Genomic DNA, 16,727 nt, shown 5'->3' with positions numbered 1-16,727 from the left:
CACGAAGAAGAAAGCACGAAGAATAATATTTTCTGTTTGCTATAAAACCCAGCTGTATTTGTAAAACTTGACTTACTTTGAAACACAATAAAATCGGAATAATTTACACGTTGGCTCGAAGATATGAATTTTATGTTCTCGTGGCAAGAACAATATCTCACTCGTTCGCTTCGCTCACTCGTGAGATATTGTTCTTGCCACTCGAACATAAAATTCATATCTTCTCGCCACCGTGTAATATGCTCTATATATGTACTCCACACTCGGCACTGCCGTCACGGTCCCGCAGTGGTTAAATCTTTCACCGTTGTTATCGCAATTTTCAAAAGCTGGAACCAGGGCAAAAAAATTACATCGCCTGAAACTGTGTCGATGTCTTTTTTATATATTCTAGCGTCGATTGTCCCTCGACATTTTGCGAAAAGTTGAAATTATGCGGCTTTGTTTAATTATTGTCTCTTCCCTAAGAAAAATATCATAATTAATCAATCAATAAATCAATCGTTTTCTATGGCTTGATGTATAATTTACACTTCTGCGTTTCCATTCAAATGAAAATTACTGAAATAAAAGTTCAACGGAAGTCGCGCGGCCTTCTTTGTTTATTCCCTTGCAATACAAAGTCAATCAAGTGTTACTTCAATTACTCGAACCAACTTGTTGTAAATCACTTTCATCGGACACTGTTCATTATTTCAACCGAAAAAAAGTTCAACAGAACGCATGCTTTCTCATGTTCTGTTAGATGAGTTACGCACACCAAAAGCAATAAACAAGTAACGTTGTTCTAGCAGGACTTGGCTAGGAGGTGACACTTTTTATCTTAAGAATCAACGTTCGACGATATCTATCTCAATGACATCTACTTCATGAATTAAAGCGGGTCCAGTTAGGACGAAAAAAACCAATATTCTTACGGCATTGTCTTTAAAGTCGTTTTGCTAATACGTTGCTATCGAAATGCTTCACTATAATGAAGAGGCTTACATCTACTTTATCGGAGGAATCTTCAAGCATAATTACATGCTTAACCAATCATAATTACATGCGTAACAATCGAAACATGTAACGCAGGCCAGAATTTCTTCATACGAAATAAAAGTGAATGACCTGAATTTCTCTCATTAACTACCAGTTATCAAGCATTTTGTTTACACGATCTCCACACTGACTGGCTGACAATTGTCACTTTTTTAAAATCTTAGCTTTTCTTTTACGGTTTCGTTAACTACACGTTCTACCGAGAGCGTGTGAACAATATACCACTCGTTTACTGATTAAGCCTAAGCGCTCGTTTCAGTGATAAGGCCTATAGGCACTTTTTTCAAATCTTAGCTTTTATTTTAGGGTTCGGTGAACTACACGTTCTACCGAAAGCGTGTGAAGAATATAGCACTCGTTTACTGATTAAGCCTAAGCGCCCGTTTCAGTGATTAGGCCTAAGCACTCTTTTAAAATCTTAGCTTTTTTTTTTGGGTTCGGTTAACTACACGTTCTACCGAGAGCGTGTGAAGAATATAGCACTCGTTTACTGATTAGGGCTAAGCACTCTTTTGAAATCTTCATTTCCCTTTCATTTTCTCACTTACATTCATTGCCCACTATGGGACTGCGGACCGCGGTAGCACTTTCAACAAAAACTTACTAACTCACTACGGGAGTGCGGACCGCGGTAGCACTTCCAAATACACTTATTCGCCCACTGCGGGACCTCGGACCGCGGTAGCGCTTCCACAAACACTTAGTCGCCCACTGCGGGACCTCGGACCACGGTAGCATTTTCAACAACACTTAGTGGCCTACTGCGGGACCTCGGACCACGGTAGCATTTTCAACAACACTTAGTGGCCTACTGCGGGACCTCGGACCGCGGTAGCATTTTCAACAACACTTAGTGGCCTACTGCGGGACCTCGAATCGCGGTAGCATTTTCAACAACACTTAGTGGCCCACTGTGGGACCTCGGATCGCGGTAGCATTTTCAACAACACTTAGTGGCCCACTGTGGGACCTCGGATCGCGGTAGCATTTTCAACAACACTTAGTGGCCTACTGTGGGACCTCGGATCGCGGTAGCATTTTCAACAACACTTAGTGGCCCACTGTGGGACCTCGGATCGCGGTAGCATTTTCAACAACACTTAGTGGCCCACTGCGGGACCTCGGACCGCGGTAGCATTTTCAACAACACTTAGTGGCCTACTGCGGGACCTCGGATCGCGGTAGCATTTTCAACAACACTTAGTGGCCCACTGCGGGACTTCGGACCGCGGTAGCATTTTCAACAACACTTAGTGGCCCACCGTGGGACCTCGGATCGCGGTAGCATTTTCAACAACACTTAGTGGCCTACTGCGGGACCTCGGACCGCGGTAGCATTTTCAACAACACTTAGTCGCCCACTGTGGGACCTCGGATCGCTGTAGCATTTTCAACAACACTTAGTGGCCCACTGTGGGACTGCGGACAGCGGTAGCCCTTCCACAAACACTTAGTCGCCCACTGCGGGACCTCGGACCGCGGTAGCATTTTCAACAACACTTAGTCGCCCACTGTGGGACTTTCGACCGCGGTAGCATTTTCAACAACACTTAGTCGCCCACTGTGGGACCTCGGATCGCGGTAGCATTTTCAACAACACTTAGTGGCCCACTGTGGGACTGCGGACAGCGGTAGCCCTTCCTTAGTCGCCCACTGTGGGACTTTCGACCGCGGTAGCATTTTCAACAACACTTAGTCGCCCACTGTGGGACCTCGGACCGCGGCGGTAGCATTTTCAACAACACTTAGTGGCCCACTGTGGGACCTCGGATCGCGGTAGCCCTTCCACAAACACTTATTCGCCCACTTCGGGACCTCGGGCCGCGGTAGCGCACAGTCATTCAGTGCCAGATTGCGGACCACGGACCACGGCATCTTAGCACTAACGCTCCTAAGTGAGGGGGTATTCTGAAATCGCTCCCGCATTACTTTATTATTGATCTCCCCGTTTACTCATAAACCTTTAATACGTTCTTTGCCACTGTGTTGTTGCTGAAAGTCGTTTGGAATAAAAATATCGCACGTTTCGTTGATTTCTAAGTTATTAATGATGTCGATGGACGTTGATCCAGACACTCTCTTAGAATGGCTGAGCATGGGTCAAGGGGACGAGAGAGATATGCAGCTCATAGCCCTCGAGCAGTTATGTATGTTACTGCTGATGTCGGACAATATAGGCCGGTGTTTCGAGAGGTGAGATATTCGCATTGCTTTATTATTTACCTCCCCGTTTACTCATAAATCTTTAATACGTTCTTTGCCACTGTGTTGTTGCTGAAAGTCGTTTGGAATAAAAATAACGCACGTTTCGTTGATTTCTAAGTTCAAACACGTTGAAATGGCATGCCAGTCGACGGGCATGTACTATTAATGATGTCGATGGATAGGTTGTGTGGTTCGGTAGTGTGAATGGATGATTCAGCTCAATATCGATTTATCAACACGAACCATCAACCTCTCGCAGTAACTATATTCAAGACTTCAGTTTTGTTTTCCTAAATTTAATTAGAATTGTAGGGGCGTAATGAAAACTATTACACGCAATTATTTTCACAAATTTCTTCATCTTTAGAGGAAACTGACGTGATTGTGTGGGTTTATTTCCTTACATGTTCATATGGTAATAGGTCTCTTAATCCTTTATCAAATTGTGTGCGATTCATTCACTTCTACAGAAGAGTAGCCATCTGTATGACCATGAGAATTTTTCTTGTCATTAAAGTTATTGTATTCTTTTTTGGGAAAGAGCGCAATTAAGTATTATTTTAGCCATATTTAAATCTGAAATCTTTTGTTATCTCATTCATACGTTGTATTACTGTGAGCATCCTTTGTTCAATTATCGGTTTTACTACCCTGAAAGCAGTTGGTTTCTCTTACGTTTACCGAGAGAGAAACCACTGGGAGCAACCGTTAGTTTGTTTGAGTGTGCTGCCGTCCGGGGCCAAGGACGAATAAATCAAATTTGAACTGGTAAAATGAGTTAGTAAACTTGGTTTGGCGCTTGCGTGTGTGTTCAGCTACGTAACTGCTGCGTTTGGTCGAGCCTACTGTGTAGTGATTTCCTGCAAAATAAGATGAAGTGATGTCAAGTACATCACGTGGGGTGTGACGTACTTTGCACATGCTCGATGGAAAATCAAACAGTTGCTCTCAGTGGTTTAGAACTCTCTCGGGAAGCGTAGTAGAAACCAACTGCTCACAGGGTATTGTTTTACTGTCTTAGAATAATTATTGTTGTTAATAGGATGATAATAATAAGAATAATTTATTATGATAATGATGGTAATAATAATAATAATACTACTACTACTAATAATAATAATAATGATAATAATAATAATAATAATAATAATAATAATAATAATAATAATAATGTTGGGCTTCAGACCCACACAAAGCAGAAGACATTGTTGGGAGACAAGTTTTGGATTGCTGAGGCTGCTTGTTGCAGCTTGGGCCAGAACTTCCAGTATGATATTGCTGTGATTTGGGACAAATAGTAATAATAATAATTAACAAGCAAGGGCTACGGGTCAATAGCCCATGAGGCGATTGACCCGTGACCCGTGGCAAGAAAAATTAGAAATTGAAAGAATTTTGATGAAAGATTTACTGCTATCTAACAATGAACACGCAACTGTCCTAACACGTGGAATATTACGTATACATTTTGCGTCAAAAACTTCGCAAAGCCGAAGAAAGTGAAAGATCACTCCACACTGAATACATACACCAATTTCTACAGTGTCTGCAGTGTATTTAAATGAATGATTTGTCAAATTTTCTAGCGCTCATCATCTTTGTTTCGTGCCTAGTCCGTACTGCATTCTTCTTAAATGCATTTGTCATAACGACATATGGATACCTTTCAATGTATATTTTGAATTGTGTAGATCTCAGTAGAATATTGTTTCCGTTGGACCGACGTCACAGATTTCACATCGAACTTTTGGACCTTCAAAACAACGGAGTCTCAAATAATCGGCACCTGGTACAATGACGTGGTGTGACATGCAATTGATTGCGCTGACGTATTCAATACCGAAACCTCCCTTTCAGATCAATGATTATGGAAATTGCTTTTCGTTCGGTGCGTAAATGAATACTGAATACCAAGAGAAAATGAGGGGACAGAGAGGGAGGCTCAAGGCGTTGGCCGGGATATGCCATGTCCACCAAAGTTATTTTTAGACGAGCGGAAGTCTTTGTTCTAGGGGAAGTCTGTCTTCCGAGACGTCCGCATGCAGTCTTGCTTCGCTCTCAGGTTCTTAGTGAAAAGAAAAAATGATGGCACACGTGGAAGGCTGATGAATATATATTTTCTTTCAAACATCGGACCGAGGTTGGGCTGCATGCGGACGTCTCGGAAGACTTCCGCTCGTCTAAAAATAACTTTCGTGGACATGACATATCCCAAGGGCTGGACCGGGAGCATCCTTCTCTGTCCCCTCATTTTCTCTTGTGAATACGTACTCTCGAAACAGCAAGGTCGCTTAAGGTGGCCGGCCCAAAGCTAGGAATTTCAGAATGTGGTTTTATGTGGAAAAAAGTAGTTGTACAAGGACTGCAGAAGACGCAGTGGCGTGAGCACTTTCTTTCCACTAGTTGGTTGTCGATAACTGGTTGTCGACCCCCTTCTCCCGCGGCATTCTCCTCTTGCATAGCAACCGTCGAGTTGCTATGCAACAAAATCGAGCTGATCTGCAGGAGTGAGATTTACTCCTACTGAGCGCATGACTTAAGGGGAAAAGTGCTTTTAATACTTAAAGTTTTGACCTACTGAAATACAATAATTCCTTGTCATAGCTATACAGCATAATCTTTATCAATCGAAGTGATGCCGGGTATTTAAGGCTGTGAAGCTAATACAAGTGTGAACTAAAATTATGAATTTACAAGCAAGCGTAGTTGAGATGTACCCGGCTCCTGTCCATTTTCTCTCAGTTTTCTCCTCTGCTTATCTCAATCTCTCGATATTCTTTTTTTCATCCCTCCAGCTTCTTGAATAACCCATGGCCTTTGAGATCTTTTGGTAGGGGAAATGTCTCTCCTGGAGAAAGCTATGTATATCACACTATTACGGTGACTGATTCTCGGATTATTGAACGGTGCGTTCGACAGTCGCTTTGGAAGCAAAGCGAGCAAGTACTTCTAGAGATGCTTTCAGTAATAAGCGCCGAGTTAGACGAGAATTAAAAAAGACTTGGTCTAATCCAAACCATTCCCTTCCCAAATTATTTTACGAGAGATTCGGGGGACCGACTGTCATTTTTCTTGACAGGTGTTTGCTAGCATGTCGATGGAATCAACGCTGAATGATAGAGAGAGTAACATAAACACACCGGCTTAATCCTCATAAAGGTTAATACTTGAAGGAGTTTTTAAAGGCTAACGTGGTTTCGGAAAACGGACAGGGTGGATCGCCCGTGAATGCTTTGTGGCCCGCTACGTATTTCTGCCTTGAAAAGGGAAAAGTGACTTTTGCGCTTATTTAAAGCAATTAACACCTGAAAAATTCAGCTGACTTCGACGGGATTCGAAACCATGACCTCTGCGATGACGGTGCAATGCTCCAACAACTGAGACATGAAGCAACACATTGGGTGCTGGGATGAAATTTTCGGGTGTCTATAAGAAACATCTTTCGTCTTTAACCCACACTTCAAATATATATATTTCTACTTGTTGATGACCACAATTAGCCTGAGACATTATACAACCTCGGTAAACTTCAAGTGCAAGGCTGCTTACGTCACTTTGTTGATCCTTGTAAAACCCTCAAAAGCTATTTTTATCAGTGTTGCAAATTTGCTTAGTCATGCCTTCAAACCACGCTGATGGATTCATTATTTTCGTCGTTTGATTATAAGAGTGCAGTAGTGTCTGCTCTTTACAGTGGGCACTTTGCCGAGGCCAAAACAGATTGTTGTGCTTCAGCAGCCAAACCAATAGCTCCTGAGATTGTGATATGATACACATGCAATGTGATGGGTGGTTTAGTGTTTAAGTTGTATGGAGTTGGAAATTGTGGTCATTGTTGTCTCTTCAATCTTACTGAAAATAGAAATAACTCATATTGTTTTCGCGTTCTTTTTGTCATGCCTTCGTCTTTATTTTGGCTGGCTTGGGCTAAAGGAAAATTCACAGCTCGGCTTTCCTACGTAGCTTGCGGGATATTACCGCGTGAGTTTTTTCACTCACAGCCAAAACACAACAAAGCAGCCATAGATTTACCCCATGTGTTTCAATAATCTCGCAATAAAATATCCCGCCAGGTTTACCTGTCACTGAGTTGTTGTCATTGGGTCAGTTTTCTATCGTGCATTTGGTAGATTAAGGTTCGTTTTAGGTCTGGGTAATTTCCGATTCAGCAATACCTTTACGTCACCTGTCCAGATCAAAAGCTCAATTTTGAAATCAATCCATCACGCAATGAAAAAGTCATATTGAAAAATTTCGATGCATGTCGAAAGAGTGAGGAAGTAAAGTGAGCTGTTTGAACACCATTCGCATTCCTTGACGCTAACACATTGGTACCGTTAAGTGCCTTTACCTTCAAGATGGTTTTTGTTTTCTATAATTAGTTAATCCAATGCCATAGAAAGCGAAAAGTTCACTCCCTGATCCATTTCATTTCCATGTTCATTGCTTTTTCTCTTGCAACATGGTCACGTTCCATGCACTGAAAGCGATTGAACTGACCTGAAGTAAGCCTTTCCGCCATTTTTTCCCTTAAGCCGATGATACACGGTTCAACATCTTGCAACATTTGTTGCTCAACAAATGTTGAACAATGTCGCACAAACGTGTTGAACGGAATAGAGCTGGTCTCTATTTTCGTTCAACAACATTCAAAGTGTTGAATGGCATATTTCGACATTCAACATGACGCGATACACTGTTCAACATTTGTTGAACAAGAGCTGCAACATTTGTTGATCAACAAATGTTGAACCGAGTATCATAGGCTTTAGAGCGACGAAGCGAAGTGAGCTGGTGTTTTGCCATTAACATTCCTTGACGCTACTATATCAGATTGGTTGGTTGCTAAGTGTCTACTCGCATGAAGATGATTTGTTTAAAATTAGCCGTGGTTAATACAATGCCCTAGAATGCGAAAAGTCCACTCAGTGTTCCATTTCATCGAAATGGAAACCTGGAAAAGCTTTTCTTAAATTATCTATCGCCACAATCTTGTTGTTTTCAGGAAATATTACAATGCCTTTTTTCTTGAATCACCGTCAAGTTTCATGCAAGAAAATTGCATGACTCACAAGACAAGTAAACCAAACAATGCTTAATCAACTTTCAGCCGTTTGGAAAGGAAGCCCGCGATCGCCGACCGGGTGCCTCAGTCGATGAGCATCAGACCGTACCAGGATGAATGTCGTTGAACTACAGCTGGACCAATACTCAGGGTCTTTAAATAACTGAGGAGGAAGTGCTGCCTTTGTAATTACATCCGCAAATGGTAAGACTCTGTAGTCATTTCGGATACTATGAACTGTAAACCATGGGCCCCATCTCATAACCCTTGATGAAATGCTAACTTAAAACATTAGGAAATTTAAGCAGAGTTCTAAAATAAAATCGGATAACTTATTGATCAGCCTCTTCCGCTATCCCTTTGCGCGCAGGGATACCAAAGTAGCCCTGGTTTCAATCCCAGACTCGGTGTCCGATGTATGTGGGTTGTACTGAGTGCTTTGAGAGTTCTCCGGGTGATCCGATTTTCTCAATTTCCGTTAATTTGTTGATCTCAGTTTACAGTGTCCCCAGTTAGTGCTCCAGCTCTAGAACTATAGATACAAAATAAAGTTCCTTTCCTTTTCTAGATTTCTCATCACCTGGCTTAGAGTAGCGGAGAGATAAACCTACTTTTGTCCAAATTTAGCAATTAGCCCATGGATTACCCCACTTTGAGTCGAAAGTTCGCATACTTAGTTAATCAAAACAGGAATCTTAAATAATCTTTTTGAGAGAGTTGAGAGCCGGACCAGATCAGCTGACTCTCATTTAGTGCTACGAAAATCAGTAAAAATACGATCACGGTCTGATCTCTGCCCTCTAAACGGTTCCCCCATTATGCTGACATAAATATATAACCTAAAAAGGGAAAATCCGGCAATCTAATATATATATAAGTACTTCGAGTGAGTGCACATGTCAATTCGCATACACGAGAACTTTGCGGAAGCCACGACGGTATATTGGGTTATTTCCTCGAGAAATTCATTCTATTTCAAAGTTATGATACCTCTTCAACAGGTGATACGTGAGCTCATACAAGATCATCGAACAGGGCAAATCTACGACACCATTTCAAAATATCTAAACTCTCTCAGCCTGATAATAACTGCAACTGAGACAGAGACTCGAATTACTCTTAGTTTATCGATGGGCGGGTAAAATTAAGCCCGTTCGTCCAATTTTTATCTGAGATGGTTTACTCCTCACTTCACAGCTTTTCAAGAGAGATATTAATGTAAAATCCTTGGGAAAGTGCACGAACTGAAAAAGGGGGCCGGTAAACTCACCTACGTCGCTAGAATGACGCTTAATCAAGCTGCAGCTGATAAGCCTTATACGTGAACGAGTATGACTGCCTGAAGGACATACTTTGCTGATCACCACGGAACGTGCGTGTATTGTCGCTACTAAGGAAAATTTATGGCCACTCGGAAAATTTCCGAAACCTCTTGTAACAAAGCGTTTAGGCTCCAGACAATTTTTAAGATATTTACAAGATAGGCTATGCATCAAAGATAACTGCAGAGGCCATTTCTTCAGAGACAGCAAAGAATGCTAGTTTGCACAGTGAAAACTGTGTAACAGTCAGATTGTTTTTTGCGCGTTTCACCTCTGACTGCAATTTGAGTCTGTGATTAAAATACTGGGATCCAAACTATCCGATCAAAAAAAGGCAGTGGTGACTTGCTTTATTTTCCATGATTCTCATGCAAGATAGTAAAAGAATCTTTTAACCTATTTTAACAAATAAGCTCTGATTCATTCCGATATTCGCACTGTGGGCGATAAATTTTGCAACAGTGTCAATGTAGCCATTAATGGAAAATCACTCATCGGTAGTGGGCTTGATTAATTAATTAACTCATTTTTTGCCGCCGGATCATTTTCATTCCAAGGGCATCGAAAGGGCAGATGATAACGCAACACGATAAAAAAGAAGGCAAGATTAATCGTGATCTGATGCACGGGGCAAGAAAAAATAGAAATTGAAAGAATTTTGATGAAAGATTTACTGCTATCTAACAATGAACACGCAACTGTCCTAACACGTGGAATATTACGTACACATTTTGCGTCAAAAACTTCACAAAGCCGAAGAAAGTGAAAGATCACTCCACACTGAATACACACACCAATTTCTACAGTGTCTGCAGTGTATTTAAATGAATGATTTGTCAAATTTTCTAGCGCTCATCAACTTTGTTTCGTGCCTACTCCGTACTGCATTCTTCTTAACTGCATTTGTAATAACGACATATGGATACCTTTCAATGTATATTTTGAATTGTGTAGATCTCGGTAGAAATATTGTTTCCGATGGACCGACGTCACAGATTTGATATCGAACTTTTGGACCTTCAAAACAACGGAGTCTCAAATAATCGGCACCTGGTACAATGACGTGGTGTAACATGCAATTGATTGCGCTGACGTATTCAATACCGAAACCTCCCTTTCAGATCAATGATTATGGAAATTGCTTTTCGTTCGGTGCGTACATGAATACTGAATACGTACTCTCGAAACAGCAAGGTCGCTTAAGGTGGCCGGCCCAAAGCTAGGAATTTCAGAATCTGATTTTATGTGGAAAAAAGTAGTTGTACAAGGACTGCGGAAGACGCAGTGGCGCGAGCACTTTCTTTCCACTAGTCGGTTGTCGATAACTGGTTGTCGACTCCCTTCTCCCGCGGCATTCTCCTCTTGCATAACAACCGTCGAGTTGCTATGCAACAAAACCGAGCTGATCTGCAGTAGTGAGTTTTACTCTTACTGAGCGCATGACTTAAGGGGAAAAGTGCTTTTAATACTTTAAAGTTTTGACTTACTGAAACACAATAATTCCTTGTCATAGCTATACAGCATAATCTTTATCAATCGAAGTGATGCCGGGTATTTAAGGCTGTGAAGCTAATACAAGTGTGAACTAAAATTATGAATGTACAAGCAAGCGTAGTTGAGATGTACCCGGCTCCTGTCTATTTTCTCTCAGTTTTCTCTTCTGCTTATCTCAATCTCTCGATATTCTTTTTTTCATCCCTCCAGCTTCTTAGAAATAACCCATGGCTTTTGAGATCTTTTGATAGGGGAAATGACTCTCCTGCAGAAAGCTATGTATATCACACTATTACGGTGACTGATTCTCGAATTATTGAACGGTGCATTCGACAGTCGCTTTGGAAGCAAAGCAAGCAAGTACTTCTAGAGATGCTTTCAGTAATAAGCGCCGACAAGAGAAAATGAGGGGACAGAGAAGGAGGCTCCCGGTCCAGCCCTTGGGATATGTCATGTCCACGAAAGTTATTTTTAGACGAGTGGAAGTCTTCCGAGACGTCCGCATGCAAGCCAACCTCGGTCCGATGTTTGAAAGAAATATATATTCATCAGCCTTCCACGGGTGCCATCATTTTCTCTTTTCACAAAGAACCTGAGAGCGAGGCAACATTGCATGCGGACGTCTCAGAAGACAGACTTCCGCTAGAACAAAGACTTCCGCTCGTCTAAAAAAAACTTTCGTGGAAATAACATATCCCGGCCAACGCCTTGAGCTTCCCTCTCTGTCCCCTCATTTTCTCTTGGCGCCGAGTTAGACGAGAAAAAAAAAAGACGTAGACTTGGTCTTATCCAAGCCATTCCCTTCCCAAATTATTTTACGAGAGATTCGGGGGACCGACTGTTCATTTTTCTCGACAGGTGTTTGCTAGCATGATGGAATCAACGCTGAATGAGAGTAACATAAACACACCGGCTTAATCCTCATAACAGTTAATATTTGAAGGAGTTTTTGAAGGCTAACGTGGTTTCGGAAAACGTACAGGGTGGATCGCCCGTGAATGCTTTGTGGCCCGCTACGTATTTCTGCCTTGAAAAGGGAAAAGTGACTTTTGCGCTTATTTAAAGCAATTGACACCTGAAAAATTCAGCTGACTTCGACGGGATTCGAACTCATGACCTCTGCGATGACGGTGCAATGCTCCAACAACTGAGATATGAAGCAACACATTGGGTGCTGGGATGAAATTTTCGGGTGTCTATAAGAGACATCTTTCGTCTTTAACCCACACTTCAAATATAGATATTTCTACTTGTTAATGACCACAATTAGCCTGAGACATTATACAACCTCGGTAAACTTCAAGTGCAAGGCTGCTTACGTCACTTTGTTGATCCTTGTAAAACCCTCAAAAGCTATTTTTATCAGTGTTGCATTTTTGCTCAGTCATGCCTTCAAACCACGCTGATGGATTCATTATTTTCGTCGAGTGCAGTAGTGTCTTCTCTTTATAGTGGGCACTTTGCCGAGCCCACAACAGATTGTTGTGCTTCAGCAGACAAACCAATAGATTGATATGATACACAATGTGATGGGTGGTTTAGTATTGTGGTCATTGTTGTCTCTTCAATCAAATAGAAATAACTCATATTGTTTTCGCGTTCTTTTTGTCTTGTCCTCATCTTCATTTTGGCTGCCTTGGACTGAAGGAAAAATCACAGCTCGGCTACGGCTGCATACCTTGCGGGATATTACCGCGTGAGTCTTTTCACTCGCAGCCAAAACACAACGAAGCAGCCATAGATTTACCCCGTGCGTTTCAATATTCTCGCAATAAAATATCTCGCCAGCTACGCAGGATAAGCTCAGTCGATGAGAAAGTAGCATCAAAGCCGACATGACGTCAAGCGAAATACACAGACGTTTTAAGCGCAGTACATGCAATGCATAATCTCATGTCAGACCAGAGAGGTTTTTCTGTCACCAATAGTCGTAAGAAATATGAATTTATTTCCAAATTTATTTTCAAAACTGGGTACTATATCATTGCCTTTCTCTAGGAGAGGACTTCGTTTTCTTAATCTTAATTAATTGAAACGCAATTTAAAGCAAATGCCTTCCAAGTTGTTGTCAGTCACGTAAGGAGGCTATTAGACACTTTCATATAACCCGCAATGCATTTTGATTTCCCCACAAATTTTGCATAAACTATTGTCAACTATTCCCGAGCGCATTTGAAAACAATATCGTGCTTTTGGTAGATTAAGGTTCGTCTCAGATCTGGGTAATTTCCGATTCAGCAATACCTCTACGTCACCTGTTGAGGTCACCAGGGCAATTCAGTCAATCGATCACGCAATGAAAAAGTTGTATTGAAAAATTTCGCTGCATGTCGATGTCAGCCGTTCAAGTGAAGTTAGCTGTTTCACCATTCGCATTCCTTGACGCTCCTACGTGACATTGGTATCGCAAAGTGTCTTTTCCCTCATAAAGATGATTCTTGTTTTCAATAATTGTTTAATCCAGTGCCATAGTGAGAAAGCGAAAAGTCCACTCCCTGATTCATTTCATTTCCATCTTCTTGTTCCTTGCTATATGTCTTGTAACGTGGTCACGTTCCATGCACCGAAAGAGATTGAACTGACCTTGGGTTACCCTTTCCTTTTCTTCCCTTAGAGCGAGGAAGCGAAGTGAGCTGTTTTTTTTTTTCCCATTAAAATTCCTTGACACTATCGATGATATCAGATTGGTCAGTTGCTACGTGTCTTTGCTCACATGATCATGATTCCAAAAAAAGATTAGTGGTTAATACAATTCCCCAGAATGCGAAAAGTCCATTCCGTGTTCCATTTCAAAATAGAACCTGGAAACGCCTTTCTTATACTATCTATTGCCACAATCTTGTAGTTTTCAGGAAATATTAGTGTATTTTTTTTCTTGAAGCACCGTCAAATATAATGCAAAGAAACTGGCTCACAAGACAAGTTAACCAGACATCTTTACACAATCTTTAATAAGTCTTTCAGTTTGGGAAAAAAGGACGACCGCTGACCGCCGACCAAATCGTTGCCGGAGCATCGAACTGTCATGCTGAAGGACTTGAGTTCAACTCCGACCAGAGCAACACTCAGTGTCTTTACTGAAATAACTGACGCGAAAGTGCTACCTACGTAATTACATCCGCAAATAGTTAGAGTCTCTAGTCTTTCTTGGATCATGTATTACCAAGGACTGTATAACCCTTGTTCATAAGCCCTGTTTGAAGTTAAAGACCCTACACACTATTCGGAAAGTGAAGGACACGGAGTTCTAGGTCTAGTGGTCTGGCCTGAATTGAGGGCGACAAGTTTTTAATTATTAGTGTTGCAAATAAAATGCTAATGCTAACTTACTCACTTATACCAGGAGCTTATCAAGAGGAGCCTTAATCTCCCATACTTCGCCTTGCAGTCAACCCTTTCCGAAGTAACTTTATTTATAAAACGCCTCCCTTGGGAGATTCGGCTCGGTCGCTGTTGTAAACGCCAATCAAAACAAAGTTACCCCAGTGTCAAGGGAAATATGATACCTCACGAGGGAAAACCTGCTCCCAAAAATAAATTTACTCGGGAAAGGGTTGACTCAAGGAATTAGTGGAGATAGAAATGAGCTCCTGGTCTTATACAGAGATCTTGAAAGCTTCATATAGACAAAAAAAAACAATAAATTATGACTCCACTAAAATAAACGTTCGCTGCTTTCACAAATTCCATAGTACAGTTCATTTTGGGGGCGGGGGAGGGGGGGTATTGGCATTAAAACAATAGATGTCCAGTTTACTGAGGCATGATTCATTCCCAAGAGTAAATGACTTGCATTGTGTTTGTGCAAAGAAACCCCCAAAACGTATTGCATTATGGGGATGGGAAAGTAGTGAATTCAAATTAAAATAGCTTATTTGTAGGAATATGCGGTCAGGCATGTGATGATTACACACGCTAGAGATACTGTTTACACTAAAACAGCATGAAAAACTTGTGGAATGTACCTTGCCCAGAAGCCCATTTCTCGAGAGTCCCGATAACTTTTCGGGTGTCACAATCCCGTTTGTAACTTTAGATCTTTAGACGGAAGAAGTTTCCACTGATCAATTTTATACTAGACAGTTTTGCGTTTAGTTATCTTGAAAACATGCTTAAAGGGGCAGCTTTGTAAAACAAGTGGATAGCAGTTTCACAAAGCAGATGGTCCGGAAAGTTTTCCGGCGTGGCCTTCGAGAAACGATCCCCAGGAGCCCATTGGTCCCTAGTCCTGTTCCGGGACTCCCTCTTACCCCGCCCAGACAACCAAGTCTCTCCCTCAATTGAAGGATTATTCTTAATTGTCAATTTCTCCCAAGCGAGGTCTTATCGTTCATTTTGAACACTGAAAGCTTGATAGGGATCATGGAAAACGAACATATTTCTTTCAAAAGCCAACCCCAATGTCTGGACTCGCAGGGCTCGAACCTGGGAACATGTGATTATAAACCCCTTCACTTTCTTCCAAAAGTGCCGCTGTAAACGTGTATTAACACCCGCTCAGAAGCAAGCTCACACAGTGAAAAATGTCGGATACCAAACTTCAAGAGAAAGCTAACCGTTTTAAAATCAAGCTTCAGACTTGGCACATTTTTTAGTCTGCTAATCTTTAGTGGTTAAGTGGATAAAAACAGTTCCTTCAAAGTGGGTGCTCCGGGTTCAAATCTTATCCAGGGGCTGCTTTTACTTTTTTTCTTTTTATTTGCTAACAGAGTAATCTAAATGGAGGATTATGCTTCATTTGGAGCAAACTGACAAAGAAGGATAACCCTTCATTTGAAGAAGAGATCGTGTTGGCCCAGAAAATGGGCGTTCAACCCAGGATTTCCCCCACCTTGGTTCCAGGCCTATTTTCAGGGCGGGGTAAGAGAGAGTCCCAAAAAAAAAAACCACTCCTTATTTGTGACCAAAAAAGGTGGAAGCGTATTCCCCATTTAATATGGAGGCCCCTGCATAACAAAACAAGAAAGAAAAATCAAGTCACTAGAAACACCGACTGACGTAGAATGGCAAAAATATACCCGCGAAAATCCCAGTAAAAGCGATCGAAAATTAAAAAGCTAATGGCGATCGATATCACATGAACAGACCCGGGCCTCTCAATCGTGCCATCGGAATATTAATTTTTGACTACTATGTTCCCAATTCACTCAATCGTCAGATATTGCAATTGTGTTTAAAAATAGCCTGAATGACTGGCGGTTCTGCGAAGCCGCAAGAAGGCTGGGGATGAGTTTGCTGATCGAGGGATTCGCTTCACTTCTTCATGCATAAACTGTCCAATTAACGCTCAACGCGGCTTAGCGAGAAATGTAAGGAACTACGCATATCTTTTGCCAAGAATCAGGTTGGTAGTTGACGGTAAAGCATTCGATGTCGTAAAGAGCGCTAAATTGCTTGGCGTCACAATCTCTAGTAATCTTACGTGGAACGCACACGTTTCCGAACTTGTTAAGAAAGCAGCAAAACCCTTATATTTTCTGATACATTAATTGTATTTTTCCTAAGGCTGACTTAGTAAGCTTTTAGTGGACCACCATGAAAAATAATTGCCAGCCATGTGGCTATCACGGAGAATAACGGGCATCAATTACAAAAGCCGC

General features: G+C 41.6%; 1 protein-coding gene across 3 annotated transcripts in view; it reads left to right on the top strand.

Moving 5' to 3' along the window:
• LOC137981220 (E3 ubiquitin-protein ligase HECTD1-like) overlaps positions 1-14,802 on the top strand; it is a 16,004-nt gene extending 1,202 nt beyond the window's left edge. Inside the window, exons 2-3 of one of the 3 annotated variants that reach the window (XM_068828554.1) lie at positions 3,114-3,234; positions 11,986-14,802. In XM_068828554.1, coding sequence (XP_068684655.1) covers positions 3,114-3,234; positions 11,986-12,045 — 181 coding nt within the window. In that variant the 3' untranslated portion in view covers positions 12,046-14,802. Of the gene's footprint in view, positions 1-3,113; positions 3,235-6,041; positions 6,124-6,325; positions 7,453-11,985 lie in introns of those variants that run through there. The other 2 variants (XM_068828553.1, XM_068828555.1) reach the window with 2 other exon arrangements.
• The last annotated feature ends 1,925 nt before the right edge of the window (positions 14,803-16,727 follow it).

The sequence above is a fragment of the Montipora foliosa genome, chromosome 12, assembly GCF_036669935.1.
Source record: "Montipora foliosa isolate CH-2021 chromosome 12, ASM3666993v2, whole genome shotgun sequence".
Lineage (NCBI taxonomy): Eukaryota > Metazoa > Cnidaria > Anthozoa > Scleractinia > Acroporidae > Montipora > Montipora foliosa.
Note: the sequence above shows the minus strand (reverse complement) of the source record. Positions and strands in the feature narration are given on the sequence as shown.